Genomic DNA, 25,585 nt, shown 5'->3' on the forward strand with positions numbered 1-25,585 from the left:
TACAGCAGTTTGCATGGTCAGTACAAAATTCACAGCTGTTCCCTTCAGAGTTTGCTCGCCGGCTGTGACAAAGCTTTTTTTGCTTTTTTTTTGTTGGTCAGAGCAGTGACCTCTAGGCTCCAAAGGGTCAGCATGCGGTCATCTCTTCCAGGCGGTTCAAAGGGAGCCGTACTGTAAAGATACTTATTCAAGGTAGCATCAAACCAAGTAACCACTCTCAGCGAGTTAAAATATAGCACTTGTTTTTTCTCCTTTACCTGTGATTGTGCAGATATGAACATTATGAAAATAAGATATTTGCATTTTGCAAACCTAACAATTCCAGTTCCAAGTGTTTTGAATCTCTAAAATTCTGGTGCCACCAGGATGTGTTATTTTTCTATCCTATTAGACCTGCTCCTTGTGCATTGCTTTTCGTTTTGCACTTCCTGTGTGGCATACTCAACTTCTCGACAACGGTAGAGTCACCCACACACATAATAATCCATCTATTTCCAGCGTACTCACGGGGCATTTACCAAAGGGACACGGAAGGGCAGCATCTATCAAAGAATTCACCATGTGCATCGGGAAAACCCAGTTACCAGAAAAGCTCATAAGAATAAAAAAGCCCTCATAACTTTGTTGGCTCAGAATGAATGAATGGACTGCATCTGCAAGCCGGGGCGAACTGCAGCATCACTCACTCTGAGTGCCTATAAGTCACTTGCGAAGAACCACTGGTCACCGGGTCCAATTCCTCTTCCTTTCCTTCTTGATAGAGCTAAAAAAAATGCCCAGGAGGCAGAAAGCGGTGCCCAGCAGGCCCTTGTTCCAGCACACAGCCTGCTGCTTTAACCGGTGTTTAAGAAACAAAAGTCAGCGAGAAACTTAATCAATCAATGCTGGTTGTTTATGTTTATGTGCCTCTCGCTGGAGTCATCAATCTTGCGTCTTTTGCTTCTTTCCCATCCTTTTGCGAGCATTGTGTGGTAAATGGGAACTATGGAAACAAAAGGCAGTATTATGATAAAAGCTTGCCTGTTGCATAGTGTGGAAACCTAATTAGGACGCCCGATGACAAAAAAAAAAAAAACAACAGAAAAATAAATCAGCAAATTAATTTCAGAAGTCCTATTTTGGTGCGTGCTTTGTTGAAAATAAACAAAGCTCTGAATACATCTGACTGAAATGAATTAAATTTCCCCCCGCCATGTGTATGATTCTGTAATATACTGTATCTTTAATTCAAAACAATGACGTTGCCCCTGAGCAGTATGCATAAAGAAAACGCCAAATTTATTCTTTCTCCACCAAGAATCCCAACATTGATCACACAATTCTCTAATCACTACCAGTTCGTTCCACTTAACATTGCACACGGCCATGTGTTTAGCTTTGTGTAAATGCTATCTGTTGACAGCCACTTGACAGGGTGACCCCTGGCTTTTTCAGAAGTGGGGGCAGCGGAGGCGTGGGGGTAGACGTTTAATGTGCATAACCCCTTTACACAGTTGTGTGTGTAAATGTGAGAGGCGCTATCAGGAGCAGCTGGAGTTCAAACATATTGTGTGGGATGCCTGCCCTCAACCAAAACTAATCTAATCAGTCTTTCAGTGCTGAGAGACTGCGCCTGTCTGCCCCACCGACGACGACAGAGCATTTCCTGTCCTGGTCTGTGATAGAGTTAGACGTGGCTGGTAGGTGGTAACATTGCATTGTGGGTGGTGGGGGGACCGGGGGCGGCAGGGGGACAGTGCCGAGATGGTTTCTAGCTTTCAGCACCTGCAGCTGGAATGCACTATCAGCGCAGGCCCTACATCAGAGTTGTGAGGCGGTGGGCGTCAACGCGGCATAGCAAGGTGTGTGGAAATAGCCTGTTTACAAGGCTCATCTGGTTGGGGCATGGCTAAGGGTCAACCAGAGGGGACAACTCAAAACAGAGGGGCGCCATGTAAAAGATGAGGGCAGCAACGTTGCAGGAAGGTCACACATCTTTTCAAAAGGAATGATGTTGATTTCAGGAATATCTGCTCCGTGGATTCTGCCTCCAGCACTTTTGCTTTCTCCGGGCTCTGGATCATGTCTGGTCCAAAGTGTGTGTGTGCGTGTGTGTATGTGAGACTCTAAAGGTCAATTTGTCGATAGAGACAATAAGCAGTAAAACATATGCAACTCTAGTGTTCACATGCGCGCTAGTATGTTTGCACTTGTGTGTGTGTGTGTGTGTGTGTGTGTGTGTGTGTGTGTGTGTGTGTGTGTGTGTGTGTGTGTGCTTGCTAGTGCTGAGTAGGGGAGTGTCTGAGAGAATGGACAGCTAAAATAACACTGTGTAGTGTGTGTGTGTGTGTGTGTGTGTGTGTGTGTGTGTGTGTGTGTGTGTGTGTGTGTGTGTGAGGCCTTTCTTTATCGGAATGAATGGTCAGTGTTCTAATCCCTGCGCTCTCTGCCCTTATCTGGAAGGAAGGAAGTGACTGAGCTTATCCAAGACACACGTGTCGTTGTGATAGCTGCCAGGCCTGAGGACCACAAACAAACACCTACCACACATCTGTGGAATTCACATCTGCTCTTCAGAAGGAGGAACTGGAGGAGGACTAACGTGACGATTCCTGATTATTTTGTTTCTGCACGTGATCACAGCTATTAGCCCGATCAGTCCCTACTGTTTGAGCAAGGCTTACACATGAACAGATAGGTGTTACTCATGATCATTCACACATTCACTCTGCTGCTTGAGAGATAAAAAGGAACAATCACTCTGTAACCTTTCCTGTCATGGTAACATGAGTGCATCAAAGTTGGGGTTACCCATTATTTTTTATGGGAAAAAAGCTATGAATTGTTAAATATTCCCTTGTGATTATTCGAGATAAAGACCTATGTAATCTATTCAAGTGTTGACCCCTTCACCCCAATGAAATGAAATCCGAAGGTTAATCAAAGGGTTTCACTGAAATAAAATAACCAAAGTAGAAACACAATCGTCTGGGCAGCCCACAGGAAAATGTATGAACACACATTTTTGTGTCAAAAAAGGCGACAATTTCATATAAGCTTTCATATATTAAGCAGAATAACTGTATTTGTTTGTGATGGAGTTTTCATTGTGGAAATGAGACTGCATGTTTTGAAATAGTTGACCTCTCTCACACACCTGTCGCGAGATTTATTTTCACGTCGAAAAGAGAGGGAGCGAAATCTGCGCTTCACTGTGTTACCTGTCTCTCCATGTCTGTCTCTGCTGGTGTCTGTCCGTCAAGGCCGACAGCAGGGTTTCTGCCATCTCCCTCCGTCCCTCCCCTGATCCGCCCTCCTCCTCCACTGTAGCCAGGAAGCGCATGGTCTGAAAATTAGAAGTAGAAAATAAATGCATCTCGTAGAAATTAATGAAAAGTTGTGCAAATGACACAACGGTCTGGACCACCATAAAAACACATAATCCCAAAAATATGCCCTTTCTTATTATTAATTAACTATTTAACTTCCACTTCCTAAAACAGTGGCTAAAATGATATTGGTTGTTTTACCTCCCAGGACAAACTTGAGTGGAAGAGGCTTTTCTACTTGTCTCAATTAAATCTCCCCCCCCGAACATTAAACTGTGTGGTATTTCGAGAAACGACTACCTGGAGCAATTCCCTCCATCCTTGAGCTTCTATCCTCAGTTTAGAAAATTACACAGCACTGAGCCAAGACTCCATTATAACATCCCTGAGACGGCGACATACAGTAAGTCTAGTATAAAGTCAGTTTCCCATCAGAGGACGGGCAAATTACACCCAATATTAGAGTGTGAGTCAATTAATCACGTCCTGCACAGCAGAGTGTAATGTGTGAGTATCCCCCTGTTGAACATGAATTACAGGCCGGCTTAAAGTGTGACGTGGCACATCAGTGCTAATCTGAGACATCCTGGCAAACCTTCGCCTCCAAGTCCTTTGCAGCCTCTAAGCTGGTTGAGAGGGAGTCAAATGAAAAAGGATCTGGCAGCCCAAATTAAATGCAGTGCTGTCAGCCACACTCAAATCCCTCTTTCCCCACACCGTCTCCCTCTTCTTCTCTACCCTTCACAAACTCTCTCCCGCTCTGAATATCCTTAAATGTCCCCCCCCCACCCACCCCTTCTCCCAGCCTCTGAGAAGTGATGGATCTGTAACTCTGACTGACTCTGACGCCTTGTTAAGAACAGTCTCTTCCTGTCACATCTACCAGTCGAGCGCGTTCATTTCTTCCCATTAACAGTCACTCACCTCCCCAGTCATCCAAACCCTCTTTTCAAAAAACCCACAATGTAAAGGAACCTCCGTTTCTTCCTCTCTCCCTCTCTTCTTTTAATCCCTTTCTAACAATCCACCTGTCTGTCTTAATTCATGTGAAGATAGGTCTGACTGTGACTGTGATTTGCCGACAGAATGATACGCTTACTTCCTCCACACCGCACAGGACAGGTGTCAAAACATATGGCGGCGTGTGACTGATTACACCCGACTCTGAGGAGACACCAAAGATTACGGTGACCAGGAGGAAGCGGGGTCGGCTGTCTGCCTATGGAAACTGTACCTCTCAGTTTGGATCAAACTGAGTCCTCCCGGGATGAGTGACGGGCTAAGAAAGTGCCAGAAAGTGCGTTCAGACTGTATCACGATCTCGGCTGGTAGACACCGTGTTGCCATGCTGGCCGCGTAGCACATTTTCAGTGGTTCAAGCGCAGCGCTGGGTGAGCGGGTGATTCGCAGTTAATATGAAACGTGCTCTGACGCGATTCTGAGAGTGCTTCCCAGAGCTGGCCTGGGAACGGAGCAAGTGGCAAGGGAGGAAAGACAGACCAGTGCAATGAGCTCAACTGTGCTGGAACAAATTTAGAACTGCAGCCACTAAAATAGAAATTCACTAAATGTGTACATCATCACTTTGTTTTGTGTTAAATCGATGGACAAAATGCTTTGACAAGGTTTTTCCTCCCCCTAACTCACTGATGATGACGTCACCACAATAGATCCTATCGCCTGCAAACGCCTGCAAACACCTGCCAAGTCCGTTCACCTCCTCTTCCATTAAACACACTGGGGACGGTTCGTGGAGCAGAGTCTTTGTACATTTTCAGTTGTGCGTGTGAGAGCCTCTTTTTAATGTTTGTGTGTGCCACTAATACTGTGAAAGTGTGTTACTAAACCTCCTGGCCATGAAAAAGTGTGCATGTGTCTGCGTGTGTGTTTGTGTGCCAGAGTGTGTGTGTCTGTGTACGATCTTGTGTTTAGAAGACCCTGTGCTGAGAGACGTCTTCAGGTTTAGCCCCAGGCTGATCCCTAGGCCATATGAACACCCCGCTGGTTGTTTACTGGTCAAGCCCGGCCTCAGTCAGCTACGCCCAGATCACAGTCCTTTGTCTCAGCAATAATCAGCCCCCTCTTTCCTCCTATTTACCCCTCGATGACAGTAGCTGTCCTCGGCCTCCACCTCTCCCAGCCTGACGCTGACCACAGATGTCCCCCTGACCCAGGCCACATCCTGAGGTGAACTAGAGGACGTAGGTGCCCCCCATCCCTGGTCCCCAGGCCCCAAACTCAACCTTGTCTATTTGACTACAGATAGGAATAAACATTTTCTGGCCCTGTGCAGAAGCAGGCCAGGTAAACAAACACAGGGCCAGGCCTAGGTGATATTTTGGTTGGTGGAGAGTCGGAGTGATGATAGCGTTCCAAGCGAAGTCTGGCTGGAGGGCAGCCTGGGGCGGCTCACTAACACCTCAAGCCAGGACTGTATCTTAACACCAACAAGCATCTGTCTATTCTTTCACATAACAACGTGTCACTCATTCAACACAGAATAGGGGAATAGGGAAGACTGTTGCTGCACACAGTGCAATGCGGTACACAATGTGGTGCACATCCCTTTAAAACTGCATATAATAGCAGCCACGACTCACATAATGGCTAAGAAACAAGTGCTCAAAGGGAGGAAGGCTAAAAAAAGACACATGCAGAACTGAAAGTTTACACTCCATAAACGCAAGCGACTAGCTGACCACCAGAGTGTCAGAGACACTATTAACACCCTGTGAAAAGTCTTAGCTGACTTCAGACCGCAAACACTTACGAATCCCCAAATTTAACTCCCTTATGAACTATTTCAACTGAGAGGGGTGATTTTCAGACCAGTATATAGACTACACAAATGATGGACGGTTCCCTAAAAAGGCAGATTGTGAAGAAACTCACATGAAACAGTAAACATTTTGGCCAGCGGCGAATATTAATTTGCCACCACGGTGCCTCCCCCTCCTCGAGTAAGTGCACCTCTGTCCATCAGACTGGCGACCTCCACTCCTGCTGCCCTGACATTAGCATGTGCAACAAGCCCAGCAACAGGCCAGTCCACTCCCCTGTCTCTCCGTGTGCCAACGCGTCTGTGCGCCCATATGGACGCAGGCGTGGCAGCGCAATCTAAGAATCCCCGCCGTTGTTTGTGACCAACGAACCGCCACCCGGACCTTTAACTCACAGTGATGGCAGGTAAGGAGTAAAAACTCGGAATAAATCAGTCCAGTGTTAAAATTATATTTACGGTATTTAGGAGCCAATCTAACCTAGACCGAGTTACTCTCCGGTGAGTGCATAACACACTTCCTTGACTTCCTTGCACATTAGCAAGGTACAGTATCTCAAGCTTTAAGGTCGAAGCCTTCAGACACCTTCGCTGACGTTTACCACAGTTTAAGCTCAGATGCTCTGACGTCTGATTTCATAGGTCTTCGGAGTGGGTGTTTGGCAGACTCGCCCTAGCTGCCTCCACCACCCCCCCTTCCCTCTAATATAAGAAACTAATATTAAGTTGACCGCTGGTGGAAAAAGGCATCAGGCACCTTGCTCTGGGTAATGGATAGCCTCTGCTCACTGATATTAACAACTGGGGAGCTGTGATCCTGCCGTGGCCGGTTCCAGTCTGGACAAGAGATCTGTCTGTGCTTGCTACAATGCCACCACTTTGAGTTACTTTGCTCTTTCGGGGGTGAGGGGGAGTGGGGGGCTCTCCACCAGTGGAAAAATGACATTAGCCCAGACCACATTCACCTTTCTGTGACATCACACCTTGAGCCATAAAGTGTGTGTTGCGTGTGAGTGCGTGTGCGTGTGTCGCTGTCTGCTTGCTATCACATCATTACAGACGGCTCAATATTGAGGCATATCTGAAATAAAATTTGCTCTGATTCCAATTCATATCACTTTTTGATATCGAGTGTATGTTTGTGTGTGTGTGTGAAGGGGAAGAGTGAAGAGCGTCAGAATTGCTGATCAGAGTTCGCAGTCAGACTTTTAAGTACTGTGACCTTTAATTTTATCAAAGAGGGAAACACAGAGAAGTAAATCTTCTAAAATAAATAGAGAAAACAAACGAAAGATATACAATTCTGTCAAAGATCACCTGAAGAAAAAAACAGTTATATTTCACTGTGACTTTTCAAAAAAAATGTTTGTTGCAAAATATCTCTCCATAAAATCATGTTAAAAATCCGAAAAGGAAAAGTAGATTTTCCAGAATTTCTGGAAACATGTCTTAAAGGATTCCTGAGAAAGTTGTTTTAGAATTGTATATAATATATAAAAGATAGTCTTAATTCCTTACAAGGACATCTAGAGATCCCTAATTATACCGTGTGTGTGTGTGTGTGTGTGTGTGTGTGTGTGTGTGTTAATGTGTTCTCGCCATCTCCGTGGTGACAGAAACCAAGGCCTCTCTGCCAGGTTGACCCTTGAAAGGTTGCAGGCACCATCAATTATGTCAGCCAGCAAAATGGGCTCCGCTACGCACAGCAGATTATATGGAGTGTAAAACATTAGAAAAATGTGTCTGAAACATCAGAGTAACATGTTTGAAGTGACAAAGGATCTGGGGGTCGGGGGGGGGGGGGGGGAACCTCCCAAAAAGGGAAGAACCCTGACAAGTGATTTTGTTTGAAGGCATTGTAACAGCCACAAGTGGGACGGGACGCTTTCTATGGCCCCTTCGGCTGTCGATCTTCTGGGCAGAATACGAGCGGGATGGGAGGACATATGCTTTCCACAGGGTCAAATGAAGCAGAACTCTCAGGCCTTTTGTGCTGCTCCCCTTTTGGTGGCAAGAAGAAAAGGAAAATCTGTTGTTGGGTCGTAGTCCAGTGGGCCCACAAATATCACATAAAAATTCACCGGCCTGTCTCTTGGACGGCTTTTGTCTCCGTCCCATGATAAGGAGTGTGGATCCAGTTTGCCTTAATGGCTAAACCACATAGTTCTCCATCTGAATGAGCTCGCCAGCAGGCTGGGACGGGACACAGACAGACAGACACACACACACACACACACACACACACACACACACACACACACACACACTTGAACAAACTCTTCACTGGCCTGGCAAGAATGCCTCATCCATCCATCAGAAAGACGCTTGGAGAGGTGCTTTGACTAATTCTGGACAATGAAGACAGAGCTGGACAGAGATGTTTGCGATGAGCGTGACACCAAAGCACCTTCTACTCTGTTAAAACTCCCTTTCTCTCTTTCAGCGTATGAAAGCCGAGTCTAGATTCCAGCTAGATAGCAGATTGTGATCAGCACCTCGCTCCCCTGCCAGTAAAAAGCTTTTTGCTGACTGGGGCCAAAGCCAGCCCCGGAGTTACAGTGTTACACACACCGCGCCATACTTCAGGTCTTCAAAAATGCTAAACCAATAAAAAGGGTTTTCCATCCATCCAGACACGCTCACATAGAGCGGTTTTGTTTTTTGGGGGCCGTGGGGGGGTAAGACCTGCATTGGCTGAAATGCACTTCTTACAAAGTTTTGATTGACTACAAAAAAGTCTGAAGTGTAGTGATTCACCCAAATCTTTGCATCTGGCTGGAGGCTGCTGTAGAGAAACTAAACAAGCTGTTACAGTATATGTCTAGTCTGACATCTAATATGATTTACCTATAGAGGAAGATTGTGTCTAAAGCAGGACATATCAAGATCTACCATAAAAATGATTATATACTTAAGACCTTAAGAAAAGGTCATTAGGACAATCCTTGAGTTGATGGATATTTAGGAGTCAACGTTTTTACATCTACATTGTTTGTTCGTGATGTTACTCTGGATAATTTAAAACCAAGCTTTGTGGATAATCAATATATTATCTAATGCATAATTCCACCTCAAGTCCTTAGTACTGATAATTCAAAGCACTATAGGTTATGATACGAAGAAAAAAACAGCAATCTGCAGCTCCTCTATCGATGTAGACTGGCAGCCCCCTTTTTGCCTTATACAATTCCCTCCACACTACAGGGCTCTGCGGTAATAGACAATGGCACACACCATGAAGCAGTAACATATAACTGGATTATAGACTCACATCCTCCATAAAATGCTGTCTACTTCAATCTGGCAAAGAAGTCACAGACACTGGCGTTTTTTTACATTTTACGCCACATGTTCAACACAAAGCGAACATGCTCCAGAAAGAAGTCCACGGTGGAGTCTATCAACATAATCTAATTAATCAAATGGACTTAAAAGTGAAAACACCGCATGTCAGAGCGAGTTACATCGTGTACCTGATAACTGTAATGAATCACAAACCTATATTGCATTATACCTACATCATTTCCTTTCTAGTCATCACTTTCAGGACTTTTTCTTTTGGTTTACTCATCATTTGTGTTCTCGCTTTAGTCCTTTCAACAGAATGGCCCGTGATGCAATGCTTTGTTGTGTTGTGTGTTGAAACTTTCGATCAGTGTTTGAACAGAGCCCCCGAGGATTTTTTCAAACAATCTACATTTTCAGATATCTTGCCAAGCTGAAAAAATATATATTAATTACATATTTCAGCTGACATATTGAAAAGAACAAAAGAAGAAGAAAAAAAAAAACTGCTCAGGCGATGTATCTAAAAATCGAATGTGTATTATTTCTGTTATACATGCAGTGCAGGGTGAACGTGGAAAACCATGCTCAAACACTGTTATGGATGTTTAAATGCTGAACTTTTTTAATTTATTATGCTGACAAGGTGTTATGACTGGCTATATGCTGGTGGGAACTCGGAAAAGAGACATCTGAAAGTTGTTTTCTGTGTTTCTAAACACGCGATTGTCCACAAGAACCCCCCGACCCACTGTGTTATATATGCATGTGTACGTGTGATTGCTCCCCACCCAGGGAGGCTGATGAGAGCGGCTAAAGGGTGTTTATGAGACTGTTAGCCAGGAGAGGATGCCGCCCTGCAGCTCATACCCAAATAAAAGAGCCATTTATTACATCCAACATGACCCTCTCATTACGCACAAATAGGAATTAATGAGCGCTATATCGGGCGCTCCCAGCGGAGTGAGGCGGGGCCCGCTAAAGGACTAGCGTTAATTACACTGTCCTACATCTCACCCATTTAACACCGCCCATCAGATCGCTCTATCTGCAAGGGAAGGATGGGAGGGTGGAAGCGCTTCACCACCTGGAAGGACGGCCGCTCTCGGCATCACCCGTGTGGTGCAGCAGGAAAATTTGCGTCAGATTTTCAAAAACAACAACAAAAAAAGATTAAATAAAATGAAAAAAACAAACAAACTTAAAGCTGATGTTGTAGTTTTTAAATATTTTTTTTTAGGAATAAATAATAAAAAAATATGTCATGTTTTGTGTTTTTTCTTTGCCTGAACTGATAGGTTCATCCGTTTCACCCATTAATCCTGTTGGGTCATAAAGGTTTTAAATAAGTCCAGTAAAAACAAAGGTGAAAATTAAAGTGGTTATTTAATCCTCCAGCTGTCAATGTCAATTGCACAGTGATTTCTTGCTTTCTTTGAGTTACCATAATTACAGAAGCTGTGCTAACACAAGGTTGAACGATGTAATGGACGACACATTGGGTGCGTCCGCTTCGAAAAGTAATTAAAACTCCTACTATGAAACATTTGGGGTTTTGTCTGAATATCAATGTTTCTTCAATTGCAAGTGTTGATATATCAGCAGGTGAACTGGGGAGTAAACTGTGTGAGTAAAGAAAAAATATGTAAAATATCAAACATATCAGTTTTGAACTCTGTGAGGTTGCCCTCTTTATACTGTACATGTCTTATTTTGAAGGGTGCGCAGACCAAAAAAAAAAAAAAGGAAAGAAAGAAAGAGCTCCCAGGACGTGAACTTCCTCCTGACTGTGCTCACATCCCCTTGTCTACAGCCTCAGCTTTTCTTTTCATTCTGGTTTCACTTCAATCTTCGGCATTATCTCTCTGTTCCCCCTAACCTTTGAAAACACCCCCAATTTTTTTTGTTTTTGTTCTTTAATCTCTGTTGCACCTCCTCCACCTCCCCCCAACAAATTGCACAATCATCATCAACAATCTTTCCCCCATATATTTTCCTTTTCTTTGCATTTCTTCAAACAAATCAAACAATTTTACACTGTCGTACCATCGGTATCACCCCATTCTCCCTGTTAATTGTCCTCTAAGAACCTTTTATGTATTTCAAAACCACAACACAAAAGCTGCTACAAGCATTAGAAAGGTACTGTGGTATTAAGTGAGTGATGTTTTTTTCTACGCTGGTTGCAATATTTTCAACGAAAAGCTGATTCGGGACGGTATCTTCACCACATTGTAGAAATCTCATGGCTAACACTTTTTCCATGACATATTAAGTGTAATTTGGTGTTTAAGTGATATTTGACTGTGTAGCTTTTTCGATTTTTTGTTTAGCACCTGTCCGAATATTGTCAGAAAATATGTTGCCCTTTTTTTCTCTCTGCTACAACTATAAGAAGGTATGTTCTATTTTTGTATGTAATTAGGTTTAGGGTGGGATTTCTTTTTGTATTGTTCACTTTGAGGATCTATTGTTGGCGTGGACTGTTTTCATTTTCATTAATCGCATTCATGTATTGTTTCACCTTGTGTGGGCGATATGAAGCCCTCGGAGACTGGGACTGTGATTAGGTGCTGTACAAATAAATGTGAAATGAATATGAGTTGACCCGCAGATAAACAATAATAAGGATATCAACCGCAGGACCTGATGAGGATCCTGATTCAGTTTCACAAGATTTTGTGAAGTGCTCACACAGCGATCAGAGTTTGAGGGCTCTATTTTTATTAACTCTCGGCACATCTCAAACTGTGCATTACCGTTTCTGAACATGATCAATATTGAACAAGTGATAGGCAAGCCATGTGCTCAATATTCAGTCAGCTAGACATGCGATAATGTGACATACATCGCACAAGACCTAAAGTTACTTTCTTTGTCTTTAGTGACAAAACAATGTGTTTCCGTGTGTCTGTTGTAATTTATTTTACTCCAACACTTTGACGTGATTCCCGACAAAAGTAAACAATTACACCTGGATCAAAGTACCGGAATAATTATATGTCAAGTGCTGGTTAGTAGTAATGTCTCTAGTCAGCTATAAGAGGGGCGGGCTTATGAGATGCTCTGAAATCTCTCTTTCATCTTTTTTATACTTTCTCCCTCTTCAAGGCACTTTTCAACACACACACACACATACACACACACTCCTTCCTTGCATCGCTGGCTCTCTCTCTCTCTCTCTCTCTCTCTCTCTCTCTCTCTCTCTCTCTCTCTCTCTCTCTCTCTCTCTCTCTCTCTCTCTCTCTCTCTCTCTCTCTCTCTCTCTCTCTCTCTCTCTCTCTCTCTCTCTCTCTCTCTCTCTCTCTCTCTCTCTCTCTCTCTCTCTCTCTGTTGGAATGGCACAGGAAGAAGCCGGGGCCCTGCAGCCAACCCCGCCGTCCACACTGAATGCGATTAAGCTGAGCAGTGATTAATCTGGGCTGCCCCATAATTCCTCTCTACTACTTTAATGGATGTTATCTCTCCTCCTCTGAAGGCTTATCTTGCTGATCGGGGCCAAGGAAGAAGAGAGGGAGAGGAAGAGGAGGGGGTGGCCATGAGCGGGGGGGGGGGGGGGGGGGGGGGGGATCAAACCAAATCCATACAGAGGTAAGTAAATGAATAAGTAAGTAAATAAGTGAGTAAATAAACAAATGCGGGGATTGAGGGAGCTGCTAAGCGGATCAGGCAGATCAGGCTCTGTAAAGTGCTCATTTGTTTTCTAAGAAGACGAGACACGCCGCCTTCAAAGCCTGCTGATACAGTAAAAACGCTGTCAACATCACAATTCACAGGCAAACAAAATTATTTATCCAAACCACTGTCAATAAATCCCCCCCACCCCCTCACTGTGAAAATGAGGTGTACTCCGACCATGGGTACAAAGACCAAAAAAGAGTGCTTTTTTCCCCCTGATGACCTCATTTTATTTCATAAATGCCAGTAAAACAATGGGATCGTTTGATTTGCGATTCCCCGCATTGTGCCATGTCAGTAAATAATGATAATAATAATAAGTTCCTCATACTGTACGTTCCAAATGCGAGTCATTCACAGCCCAGAGACAAGTTTGCTCAGGAACCCAGTGTATTGTACGGAAGAAAATGCAACAGCCCTCGACACCAACGGTTTCAGGGAAAAGGAACTCCATGCTGCTATTGAGAAATAATTATACACTTATAAGAGGGATCATTTTAATCATTTCGAATGAGATAGTGCTGCATAATACTCAAGTAAAGCAACTGGCACACGATGAACTATGACAACGAGAGCAATTATGATTGGCAGCCCAGTGTGTGTGTGTGTGTGTGTGTGTGTGTGTGTGTGTGTGTGTGATTCCACTATGACATTAAAAAAATAGCTGAATATTGTAGTATTGCAATGAGCTGTAGCTTCAAAATAAATCCATGAAAAGAGAATCTAATCTAATCTAATTTTCCACCGCAGTATACTCTCCATTTCAAACGTCATCGTATTTACTGAAAACACCGCAAATATTATTTTAAAACTTTCCCATTGTACATGTAAGTATGTGTTTATTAGTTTATTAGGGTGTCTCTGCCGGCGTTTTTGTCCTTCCGTGTCTTTGTCAACGTACATAGATGCCATCTGAGTATTGACAGGGTTAAACCTGTTCGTAGCTCTTTTTTTATTTATTTTGTATTCCCCTCTTTGGCTTACAGCGATGTTGCAGTGAGATTCTGTCACAGACAAATCTCTGTGGGATACCATTCACTACTAGTGTACATCTTTAGGTACAAAGCTGCGGGCTGCATTGGCTCCAGGTAACATAAACGCTCCCTTCAAGCCACAGCGTATCTGCCCATGAAAATTCTCTAAAGGGCTTTAAGCATTTACGCAGAACACTATCAGGCACTGCCGAAAATTCAGCTTACCCTGTTGAATAGGGACTTCAAAGAGAATAGCAAATACCTTTGCACTGCTACATTTTCTCCCTGCTCTGTCTCTTCCGGCTTCTATTCATTTTATATTTCCAAACACCAGCCTCTGCATGATGTAAAATGTATTATCAGCCATATATTTCCTCTTTAAATGAATAATAACAATAATCTTTGAGTAATTTCTTTTTTATACCGCTCCGTCTAAATAGGGCAAAGCAAAGCGAGCTAATATAAGAGCCGCGGGTAAACAAGGCCGTGCAATAATGAACGTGTGGATTAGGCCTCAAGTCTATGTTGTGTGATAAGGGAAAACAGCTGCTTGTATCCAGGTAACAGCCACATATTGACTGTCAATGAAGGATAAACCACTGTGCGGCTGCACATTTGCTCACAATTTCGGACACACACACATACAGTATAAAGATGCATGGACACAAACAGACAAACGCATACACACAGACATACACAGGCTGTACGCGTAAGAACCGCAAAGAATTGGACTATAATAAATGTATAAGCCTGTTTGCACAGTACAGAGCTTAAAAATGCTAAACAATGCGTTGCATGAGCGCAGTGTGATTTAATGTAAGAGATAATGAATGGCTTCATAATGAGCAATAAAAAATGGTCTTTAAACAGTTTACTGCTTAGTTCACACTTATAATTAATCTGCGTTCCATGTGTGCATATAAAGTGGGTATAAAACTGACTGTGCAAGTACAACGGCGTGCGAGAGAGAGAGAGAGAAAAATGACTGCTGGTAAACATCTGCAACATGGTTCAGCTCTGGCCCCCGCTTTCCAGATATGCTGTCTTCCCCCCCCCCCCCCCCCCTGGCTGGACCGGCGTGGCAAGCTCTCCAAATAATACATTCCAAAAAATCGCTCCCTGAAATTATTTACGGTGGAACGCACAACCGAAAAACCATAACATTTATAATGTTTTACAAAGCCATCAAATAAGTGGAGAGGGGATTAATTGCCCCGGCCCGACCTTAAAATAATTATTTTGAGCGGTGCAACTCTAAACTCCAATGAAATTGATACACTTTGATAATTAGATTCTTGGCACTGACCCGCTGAAGTCAATAAAGGTTATTAAGGCCAATTGCTGTCTAAACGCATTACGGGCAGGGTAAACTGTCCGTCGGAGGCCCCTGCTACTCCAGCGCCAATATGATAATCCATTCTCCGTCCTGGGGGTTTCTTCCCTAGCGCCTGTGTCTCCACTCTGCCATACAAAACCAGATTGGATTCGCTTAACCTTTCCAGGACTTTGATCAAATGAGCTCACAGAGCAATAACATTTACATTGACCCCCCCCAGCACACACCCCTCCTCCTCCCCCCAGCACACACAACCTCTGTCTCTTTTTTTTCTCTCGCTCTCTCTCCCTCTGTCTGTCTCGCCCTACAGCTCACTACCCCCCCCGAGCAGACACCCTCCACACACGCTAGGTCAATAACCTAATCAGCTATCGATGGCGACCCGGCCAGGCTGTGTACAATTGCAGTGTAACCCTCCTCAGCAGCCCAGATTGTTCCCGAAGACTGTTATTAAAGTGAGGGAAGAATGTAATGGTCACCAAGTGCATCCCTGCACCCGCACGCACGCACACACACACACACACACACACACACACACACACATGAACACACACACACACACACACACACAGGTATGCATTAGAAAGCCACCCTCTGTTATAAATCAGAGGAGCTACATTTTGTCACACAATGAGAAACAAAAGAGAGTGTGCACTGCATGTGTGTGTGTGTGTGTGTGTCTGTGTGTGTGACCAAACCATTGGAAAACAGGGAGTGACAGGCTGGGTGAACAGAGTAGAGGAAGACATGGCCCCGATACTACTTCCTGTTTTGTACATCTTGAATTATACAAATGTATTCAACGGAGTGGATCCCATTTATTATGAAAGTAGATTAATTTCCTTGATATGTGTTGAAAAGATTTCCATCTACAAGGCTCGTTCTCCTGTCAAGTATAAGGGGGGAAAGTGTGTGGAGGAGACAGAGATGTGGCGGGAGAGTGGGAGCGAGGGAGGGAGAGAACAAGAGAAGGAAAGAACATGAAGAGAGAGGCAGAGAGAGAGACAGAGGGAGACGGAGTGCACTGAAATCTCTCTGCATCCGTGGTGGCTTTTGAAGTTGCAAGATGAGCAGCCACAGAAGTCAGGAAAGTGACAAATTAGGGAAAAAGCTGTACTGTGCAAGCAGAGCTGCTAAATCAATTAAAGTCATGCCGAGTGCATACATTAACATCACTGGCACACACACACACACACACACACACACACACACACACACACACACACACACACACACACACACACACACACACACACACACACACACACACACACACACACACACACACACACACACACACACACACACACACACACACACACAGGACAGGGGGAAAAATAAATAGGAGGGAGATGTGCGCATGGGCTCGTTGCTGTCGTTTCTCCCCCACATTGAAGAGAGAGAAGATTAAAAAAAAATACCACACCGGTATTTAAAATATTCTGCATGAAGCCAAGACTCTCGGTCTATTGTCAGTCACACAGGAGCTTTTCATTGTTGCTAGTTTAAAGAAATGTCTCTATTGTATGATAGCCATGATAGCAGAGTCCTGAGGGAACATCAGGCTGCGAACCTGGCAGGTCTTCACAGACTTCAGCACCCTGGATCACAGGGGAATGTAAAACCTTTAAGTTGATGTCCTTTTTCTGCCTCCCTGAAACAACCTTTACCTTAAATACACTACACCCCCCACACTCACTCAGACACACACACACACACACACACACACACACACACACACACACACACACACACACACACACACACACACACACTTTACTTTCCTGTGCGTTCGTACACACACACACACACACACACACACACACACACACACACACACACACACACACACACACACACACACACACACACACACACACACACACACACACACACACACACACACACACACACACACACACACACACACACACACACACACACACACACACACACCTGAAATTGATTCAGAACCCTGTATTTTTGTTTCTATCAAGGAACCACGTGAATTCATGAGGCACCAAAAAAGAGGCGAGCGAGGGGATTCTTGTTTCGATTCCTTATATATTTATTTATGTATTTTATCAAAATGTCATTCAAATGGAAGGATGAGCATTTGCATGACAACAGGCTGAGGAGCGGAGAGAGCGCCCCAGGGAGCGACAGTATCCATAAACAGGAGCTGGTCCCCCCGCACATTGCAATATTCTCCGTACAGTCTAACAAACGCATACATAGACCTGCGCATCCCACAGCACTGTGTGCTAAATATGACAATAAAGAGGGGAAGGCTGGCTGTTTGTATTGCTATTTTAGCAGGATAAAACAATAGGCTTCTTTATTGCTACAGCGCAGTGTATAAAACAACACATTTTATAAACTCTATTTAAAGAGACATATATTTGTTTTTTTAAAACAACCCATGCTGATATTGAATTTGACTAAAATAGTGCCGCATTAAAATAAACACTGCAGGCAAGAGGAGAAAAATCTAAATAAATAAATGGCAAACAGCATATGCGCACAGTACTGTAGGTCACTCGTATTTCACTAAATCAAACTACGCTGTCAATAGCCAGCTTCAAAATTTAAAATGAATGCAAAAAGGAATAGGAAGGAGTCCACATCATTTAAATAACTCAAACTAATTTAGAGAAATGTGTTTTAATCTGAGTGCAGAAAAAGCCACAGCCATCAAACCCTCCAAAAGAAAAAAAAAAATCTATAAGTCACATCTTTAAAGTGCTTTCAATCAGCATATCAGGGGTCGATGCATGTATGTAAATATTGCTTGCCGGAGCAATAATGTTGTCTTTCATCACAACAGTGAATCGTTACATTTATGCGCCCACCAGTGTATCATTCTAACACGGGTTCGATACATTTCTGTAGATGACACTCACTCGGTTTTGTGTGATTTGACACAATGTAATTATTAATGCAATTTCAAAGAATTCAGACTTTTAAAATTAATGTTGCTATAAACACACAAAGTATCAAATCAAAATTTGACATTCGAAGATTTTATTTACAGATACAATGTATCTTCACAAATTTCCTGCATTTATTCTTTAATCTAATCATTTTTTAAAACCTTATTTATTGAGTGAATTATTTTCCTAAAAAAAATGTTTAAAAAATGATTTGCTGTACCTTACAAAGTCTGATGCTAAATTTCAGCTGCATGACAGATATCCACACATGGACACATGCAGACGCAAACGCTGTGGATGTGGGTTTTGCTTGTCCGTTGCCGAGAGAGGCGGGAGACGCGGCAACGGAGCGAGAGAAAGACCTCACATCTCACTGATGCCCTTTTCTAAATACAGGTCCAAATCACACACTTCATCTGGGCCCGGAGGTGGAGCTCAAGATGAGTTTAGCCCCTGTCTACTAACTCCCCAACACTCACCCTCACCAACCCTCCACCAGGCTGTTCGAGTGTGAGCAAGAGATGGGGAAGGAGAGACGGAGAGAGAGAGAGAGAGAGAGAGAGAGAGAGAGAGAGACTATGACTAGAGCTGGGCAGTGTCAGCAGCAGCAGCAGCAGTACTGTGCTCCAGCCCCTGTCTTTATCCCCGCCTGAGCATTAGATGTGATTACTGCTCAGCACTCGACACTGACAGAGACAGAGAGCTCCCAGAGACAGCGGGAATGGGTGAGAGACATAAAGACACATACAGAGAGAGAGGGAGGGAGAGAGAGAGAGCAAGAGAGAAGGAGCTCTTTCGTTCCCTCCGCTGCTGCTACAGTGATACAAGAGTGCCCCCTGCTGCTTCTGGTGTCTGGGTGTTAAACACGCACACACACACACTCTAACTTTGAAATGGAGCTATGAGAGAAGGATTGCGTAGAACCTGTGGGAAGGGAGAGAAAACGAGACCAAGCATGTACCAGTGTGTGTGTGCCCGTGTGTGTGTGTGTGTGTGTGTGTGTGTGTGTGTGTGTGTGTGTGTGTATGCGCGTGTCTGTAGCACATATGTGCAGTACAGAGCAGTGAGTAAGATGACTTAATTACAAGTCTGACATTACTAAGTGATTCCTTTCTAACTAATAGCTGTGTGCCCATGTTCCTCTCTAATAAAACTTCTGTGAGGCTGCGACAAACACGTGACACATCGTTCACAATGCACCGCGGTGAGAAGTCAGACGATCCATCATGTCATTTTGAACACACCCTCCCTTTTGTGTAGCAATATTGGACAGAAGATCACTCATGTAATTTATATAAAAAGCACAAGCACAGGCATGTTGAGTATTTAGAGGTGAAAAGCCCTATTATTAAATTACAGAGTGAAACTGAGTGTAAAGGGATTTTAAAACTAAACTTGAGAAATGAGTTTTGTGCGACAGAAACTCCAGATCAAGATGGAAATACATTTCTTTTGACCACTGACGGGTGTGAGTGACACTGAGTTGACGATCCTTAGTAAACAACACAGGCTTAAAAAAAACACAGACAGTGAGGCTGCCATGCGACCAGCAGTGTGTGTGAGCGGGCCTTACCATGGTCTCCATGAGCCGCCAGTCTTTCTCCAGCTGCTCCATCGGTCTGGTCCACCAGCTGCAGAAGCGGGTGTAGCGCTGGCCCTGAAACCAGTACTGCCGCAGCCACTCGAACTCCACCTGCGAGCACACGCATACACACACACACATACAGAATACAATGTTTGTTCGGAAAGATAATTTCCCAATAGCTTCAACTTACCAAAGAAAGAGAAAGAAAAAAAAAAAAACTATTTTTTAATTTTAAAAACAGTAACACGCCCACTATTTAATTTAACTTTATAAAGTCCTAAATGTTTATAAAACATAATGCATTTGAGAAGAGCCTCATTTGACAGATTTATTCGAAACTGATCTGTCAACTCAGAACAAGTGAAAGCAGGTATATATCAAAAATGAAATCTGTAAAACAAATGACTGAAAGAAACAGTATGACTTACAGTAATTTAAAATGGTTTTTTTTATGTATCGTAGTATTGGTCTTTTTTTCCCCGTCCAAGTACATTTCTCTTTGTAAAAAAAAAATTCAGGTATTCTATAAATTTTAAACAAACTTAATTCACATATTATCTGAAAAGGTTCCTGATTTTTGTCATGAATTAAAAAAAAAATCCACTAGAAATGAATTCATTGTTTTGAATTGATAAATATGTCATTAAAATTTTCAAGGGGCATCCAACAATATATTTTAGTTTAAGGTGTGAAAAACAGAACAAACATTGGTCATCTCTGTGACAGCAATCACACCCTTATGAAACAATGACAGACACACACACACACACACACGGGCACACACACGGGCACACACACACGGGCACACACACACACACACACACACACACACACACACACACACACACACACACACACACACACACACACACACACACACACACACACACACACACACACACACACACACACACACACACACACACACACACACACACACACACACAGGCACACCTTCCAGTCAGCACACCTGAGAACTCCGCCCTCTTCCTCTTCTCATTCTCTTCCCTTCCCTTCCCTTCCTTCCCCTCCCCTCCTCTCCTGCACCCGAGCTCCATCTGGAGATGACAGTCCCGGCTGCCGAACCGCTCCCCTCTCCTCCACTGGGAGTGTTTTTCTTTCCTGCTCTTTTGAAGTGCTGATTTAATCCTCGCCAGGATGCTTCATGTAGCCAGGTGTAGCCCTATCTCATTCTAAGTGTGACTTTCTGTGTGCATGTTTGTGCGTTTGTACCTGCACGAGGATCAGTGTGCCTGTGCCTTCGCATGTATCTGTCTACATAGGCGCGTCAGTGGCTTTGTTAATGTCTGTGCATACAATTGCCGTTGCGAGTGTGTGTGTGTCAAAGATTGCCCCAATTGCTGCAAACATAAATGCGAGATGCTGTGAGTTGCCCTCCCCCCAAAAATGTCCTACAAAGCATCATCCCCTCAAAAACAATGCACGCTCCATTACATTTCGACGCAGACAACTGTACAACACAAAATAATAGTTGCATACAAAGGAGTCGCATATCAGAAGGGACTGGGAGAGCGTCTGTTCCTTTTCTGAAAACTATTTTGTTAATTGTTCTTCTAAAAGAGCATTAGCCGATGAATACAACAAACTCATTTTTAGTTCTCCCCAAAAAGTCTAAGGACTCAAAAGGTCAACATGAATATTTGCCCATGTTCTTTGGTTCACTGATATAAATTGCACCTGTCATTCTATTCATGTAGCAGAGATTTTTTGGATGAGCCGGTCATTGGCACTCATTTAACTTTGTCTCCTACAAATTACGTATACAACTAATTTATAACTGGTTAATGAGTTCAGACCAATTTCAGCTCTGCATGAAGAAACACAGCCCTCGCATTCATTTTGATGAGGCGAGTCCACTGGTGCAGTGGGGGTTGCCACAAGTGGGGCAAGGGTCAAACAACCCACAGATCACGATCCCCGCGATGAGAGAGACAGAATATTGATCACCGTGATACGAGCTGTAAGATCCAGTTTCACAGAATTATAAACCACTGTGCTGTGTTTTTTGGCATTGGAAAAGCCTTCAAATTCAATTCGTTCAATATTTTCCTCAAGCAGGACTTCCTGTAAAATATATTTCATGCCTCACCAGTGCCTGAAGCAGTAGCAGTGTCCAGATGGGTTCAGGAGCATACAGGTTACTTTCCAAAGATGCTTTCCTTAGCTATGGTTGTGGTACAAATAGCCGCTACAGCAACTGTAGTTCTGAATTCTAATCGTGTACCTTCTATCCAGGTTCATGCTGATAAAAAGTGCCATGGAAAAGTTTGAGTGCTGAAATTGTTACAATTATCCAGTGGTCATTTCAAGGCAGGTCACCTACCACCCAGCCCCCCGAGCAAGTTCAAACAAAGGGCAATAATCATTTGAATAAACAACTCGAGTGAGGTCTGCCTTGGGTGGAAGCTGTGCACACAATCCTCCTGCCATTTGCTTCCAAAAGGCTCTGATCACAGCGGGGATGACATGCAAGGACCGGGGCATGTCAGGGAGAATACACAGCCAGTGGCACTGCTCAGCAGCCTCTCAGTCACTCCATACCACACTCCCTTCAAAGAAATGTCATCCTTTATGGTCCCTTCAACACCCTCCAAATCCACTCCCCTTCGATCACTACAGCTCAAACACACAACAAAGCCTTTGAGCGCTGATATCGGACGTCCTTTTCCCTCGTCTGTCCCTCCTTCCATCTCTATGATTGTCTGCCTGTCCTTTAGTGAGAAGAATCCAACCTGTGTCTCCGCTTTGAGCCGACATGGCTGCCTGTCCCCCACTGCGCAGGCCACTGGCCGCCACAAAGCAGCCCATCTAAAAGCAACTGAGGAGTGCTGGCCAATGTGGCATTTGGAGTCTGGCCACCCAGCTGAGAGTTACCAAGAGGGGAACTCGCACTAAATGCCATCTATCCAGGCAGACAGATCGGAAGCGTGTGCGAGAGACAGAGTGGTTGTTGGGGCTAGTTTTTTTCTTTTCTGAGATGGGGCGGGGGAGCGAGAGGGGAGCTAGTGGCTCCCCTGTGGCAGTCTGTGTCATCTCTCCAGGTGATGGACACACTAACTACACATTAGCCCCACATTAGCCCACCGGCCGCCCACCATGGCAACTTTGGAGTTAAATCCAAGTAGCCCCCTTTTTTCCCATTTAATGAGGCGCACCTTCACGGTATTCCCTGAGCAGGTCCAATCAATTTCCAGGCCAGGGCCCTGAGGTTGGAACTGATGAGTGGGATCGATCCCACTTTGCCGTCCTCTGTTTACCTTTCCCGGCCTCCTCATACATCAGCCCCCGAGAACTGGTCCACCCAGCTCTCTGTGAGTGACCAGGCAAACAATGTACTCTAATCACACTCTCGCAAGAGTGGTCATACAACAGCTAGGTTTTACTGTACAAACACATATTGGCGTGTACATTTCCATTCCTATTTATATCAGTAAAAGGGTCGTGTTCAATTCTTTGATTCTTTCCCAGGCCACAGACGTAGGTAAACGTGGCCCTGCTGTCTTTGCTGCAACTGGAGAAGAGTTCCTTCACATCAATGTGACTAAGCACTAAACTACAGTTGAATCACTTTACCAAAGCTTTTCCTAAACTATGGCTAAATACCAATTTTGCAGAACTCCGAACAGGTGAAACCCAATTACTTTTTGAACATTTCCTCCCTCGTGGGTAGATCTTTATTCTTGTGGCACCTTCAAAACAAACGTACAAAGTACAAAGACATTGACAAACGCAATACAAACCAGCAGAATAAACATGTCACACATGACTTAAAAAAAGTCGTTAACAGATAATAAAACTGGTAAATACCGGAGGAATAAAAAAGCACAGACAACAAACTGAACGCATTCATATTTTTTGAGATGTGATTTGAAAGATTACAATGATATTGGTAAGCTGAGGTAAGCCCCTCAGCTAAGGTGTTCCAAAAGCCAAGCAAAGACCTAAGAGCCTGGGGACACATTCAGGCTTTAGAAAACAGGACACAGGAAGGTCACACACTCCTGCTTCCACACAGTTTACTTTCTGCCAGAACATGTGCGGAAACCTTGTCCCACCCTTCAATATTTACTGTGGGGGGACTAGCATCATTAGAGGGGGTCCCTCAGGGCACTCTGTCACACACCCACCTGGGAAGTGACACAGTGGCTTTAAATGAGACAAGACGTTTGTGTCTGGGATTAGCATTTCAAAGACAAACATGCACACTGGGGCCGTGCGGTGACGCTATGTTAGACTACCCCCCCCCCCCACCGCCACCTAAGACAGGAGGTAAGATTAAAAAGAGACAGAGAGAAGGGCCGTGCCAAACAAACAGGCTGGAACTTCAGTTTGCCTCATTTCTGTACCTGTCTCCCATCAACCCCTGCTTCCACTCGACACCCTGGCCCAACCCCAAACACGCATACTCAGATGGCAGACGCTCTGGTTCATCATCCTCAGACGTCAGACCCACCCATATCAACTTTTACGCCCCCTTTGCACCACATTGCACAATATCCGTGACACATCAGCCAGTGCTAACTTGCTTGTTAGCACTTTTTGAGGTAAGGGCCCATGAGGCACTGCTCCGGTCAGGCCACCTGCGCGTCTCAGGCTTGTTCGCTCCTTGGTCGTCCATGTCAAACACGACCTACGCAATATGCAGCCGCCAAGCGCCAAAGCGTGCCGCCATCATCAATAACTCCGCCAACAATACATCATATAAGTGGGTGTTCTGCTCTCATGGGCAACTCCAAACAAATGGCCACATCGATCATTGCGAGTGCTACAGTACGTAGGGTAGGTATGAGCACCCAAGAGCACCCCACCCCTTTCTTAACTTAAGCATTTACACATACACACACATGCAGCTGATATGTTAAAAATAGCATCCTGTTTTCCTAAATAAACCTGCCTCACCCTGCTGGTGGGACCTATGCTTCGTCATCCTGTGGCGATATGCAACAAACGAGCAGGTGCTGCTAGTTCAACTAGCGCAGCACTCTTGCTGACACAGACGGCCCTATTGTTTGGCTGTGCTGAATAATTAATATTGTCTACAACCTTTAAACAACCTTACGTCAGACTCATCTGTCATGGCGTCCCGCTGAGGGGCCCGGGCGCTGGCGTCGGCCAGGATGTGCGCTTTGGGCCCAGGGGTGTAAAGGGGGAGAGGTGAAGTGGCATATTAACTGTTGGCCCGCGGCAGGCTAACACAGGAGGTTGATGGCTCCGCAGACAGCCCCCTCGCGTTCCCTTTTTTTTTTTTGACCTCCCTCCATCCCTCAATACCGCAAGCCAGCATCACTCATTATTGTGTGTGAAAAGGGGTTAGGGAGGGGAGCGGGGCACGACTCCTTCTTTAGATAACATATGGAGAGGCTATTGCCTTACAATCCATCACAGGCCGGGACAAATGAGAACAACCTGGATTTCATATTGGAGTCATTTCCTTGAGTCGAACCAACGAGGTAAGTAGAAGGTGGAAAACTGACAAGCTCCCATTCAGTTGTGTAAAGAGCTTTAACCTGCCATAGTAGGACAGCAAGCATGGCCAGGAGCTCCCAGGATTCAGTGGGAATGGAAAAGGTATATCAAAAATTGTGTGCAGCACACTTTCAATTACCTGTATTGCTATATTGTTTGAGAGTTCAATTGGGTCTTAATTTCGATTAAATTACTCGAGATAATGACGATATAATATGTA

General features: G+C 44.3%; 1 protein-coding gene across 1 annotated transcript in view; it reads right to left on the minus strand.

Annotated features, from left to right (window-relative positions):
- fto (FTO alpha-ketoglutarate dependent dioxygenase) overlaps positions 1–25,585 on the minus strand; it is a 118,624-nt gene that overhangs the window by 60,113 nt on the left and 32,926 nt on the right. Inside the window, exons 8-9 of the mRNA XM_035628963.2 lie at positions 19,867–19,986; positions 3,201–3,325 (exon numbers count right to left, since the gene is read on the minus strand). Coding sequence (XP_035484856.1) covers positions 3,201–3,325; positions 19,867–19,986 — 245 coding nt within the window. The remainder of the gene's footprint in view (positions 1–3,200; positions 3,326–19,866; positions 19,987–25,585) is intronic.

Source organism: Scophthalmus maximus, chromosome 4 (genome assembly GCF_022379125.1).
Source record: "Scophthalmus maximus strain ysfricsl-2021 chromosome 4, ASM2237912v1, whole genome shotgun sequence".
NCBI lineage: Eukaryota > Metazoa > Chordata > Actinopteri > Pleuronectiformes > Scophthalmidae > Scophthalmus > Scophthalmus maximus.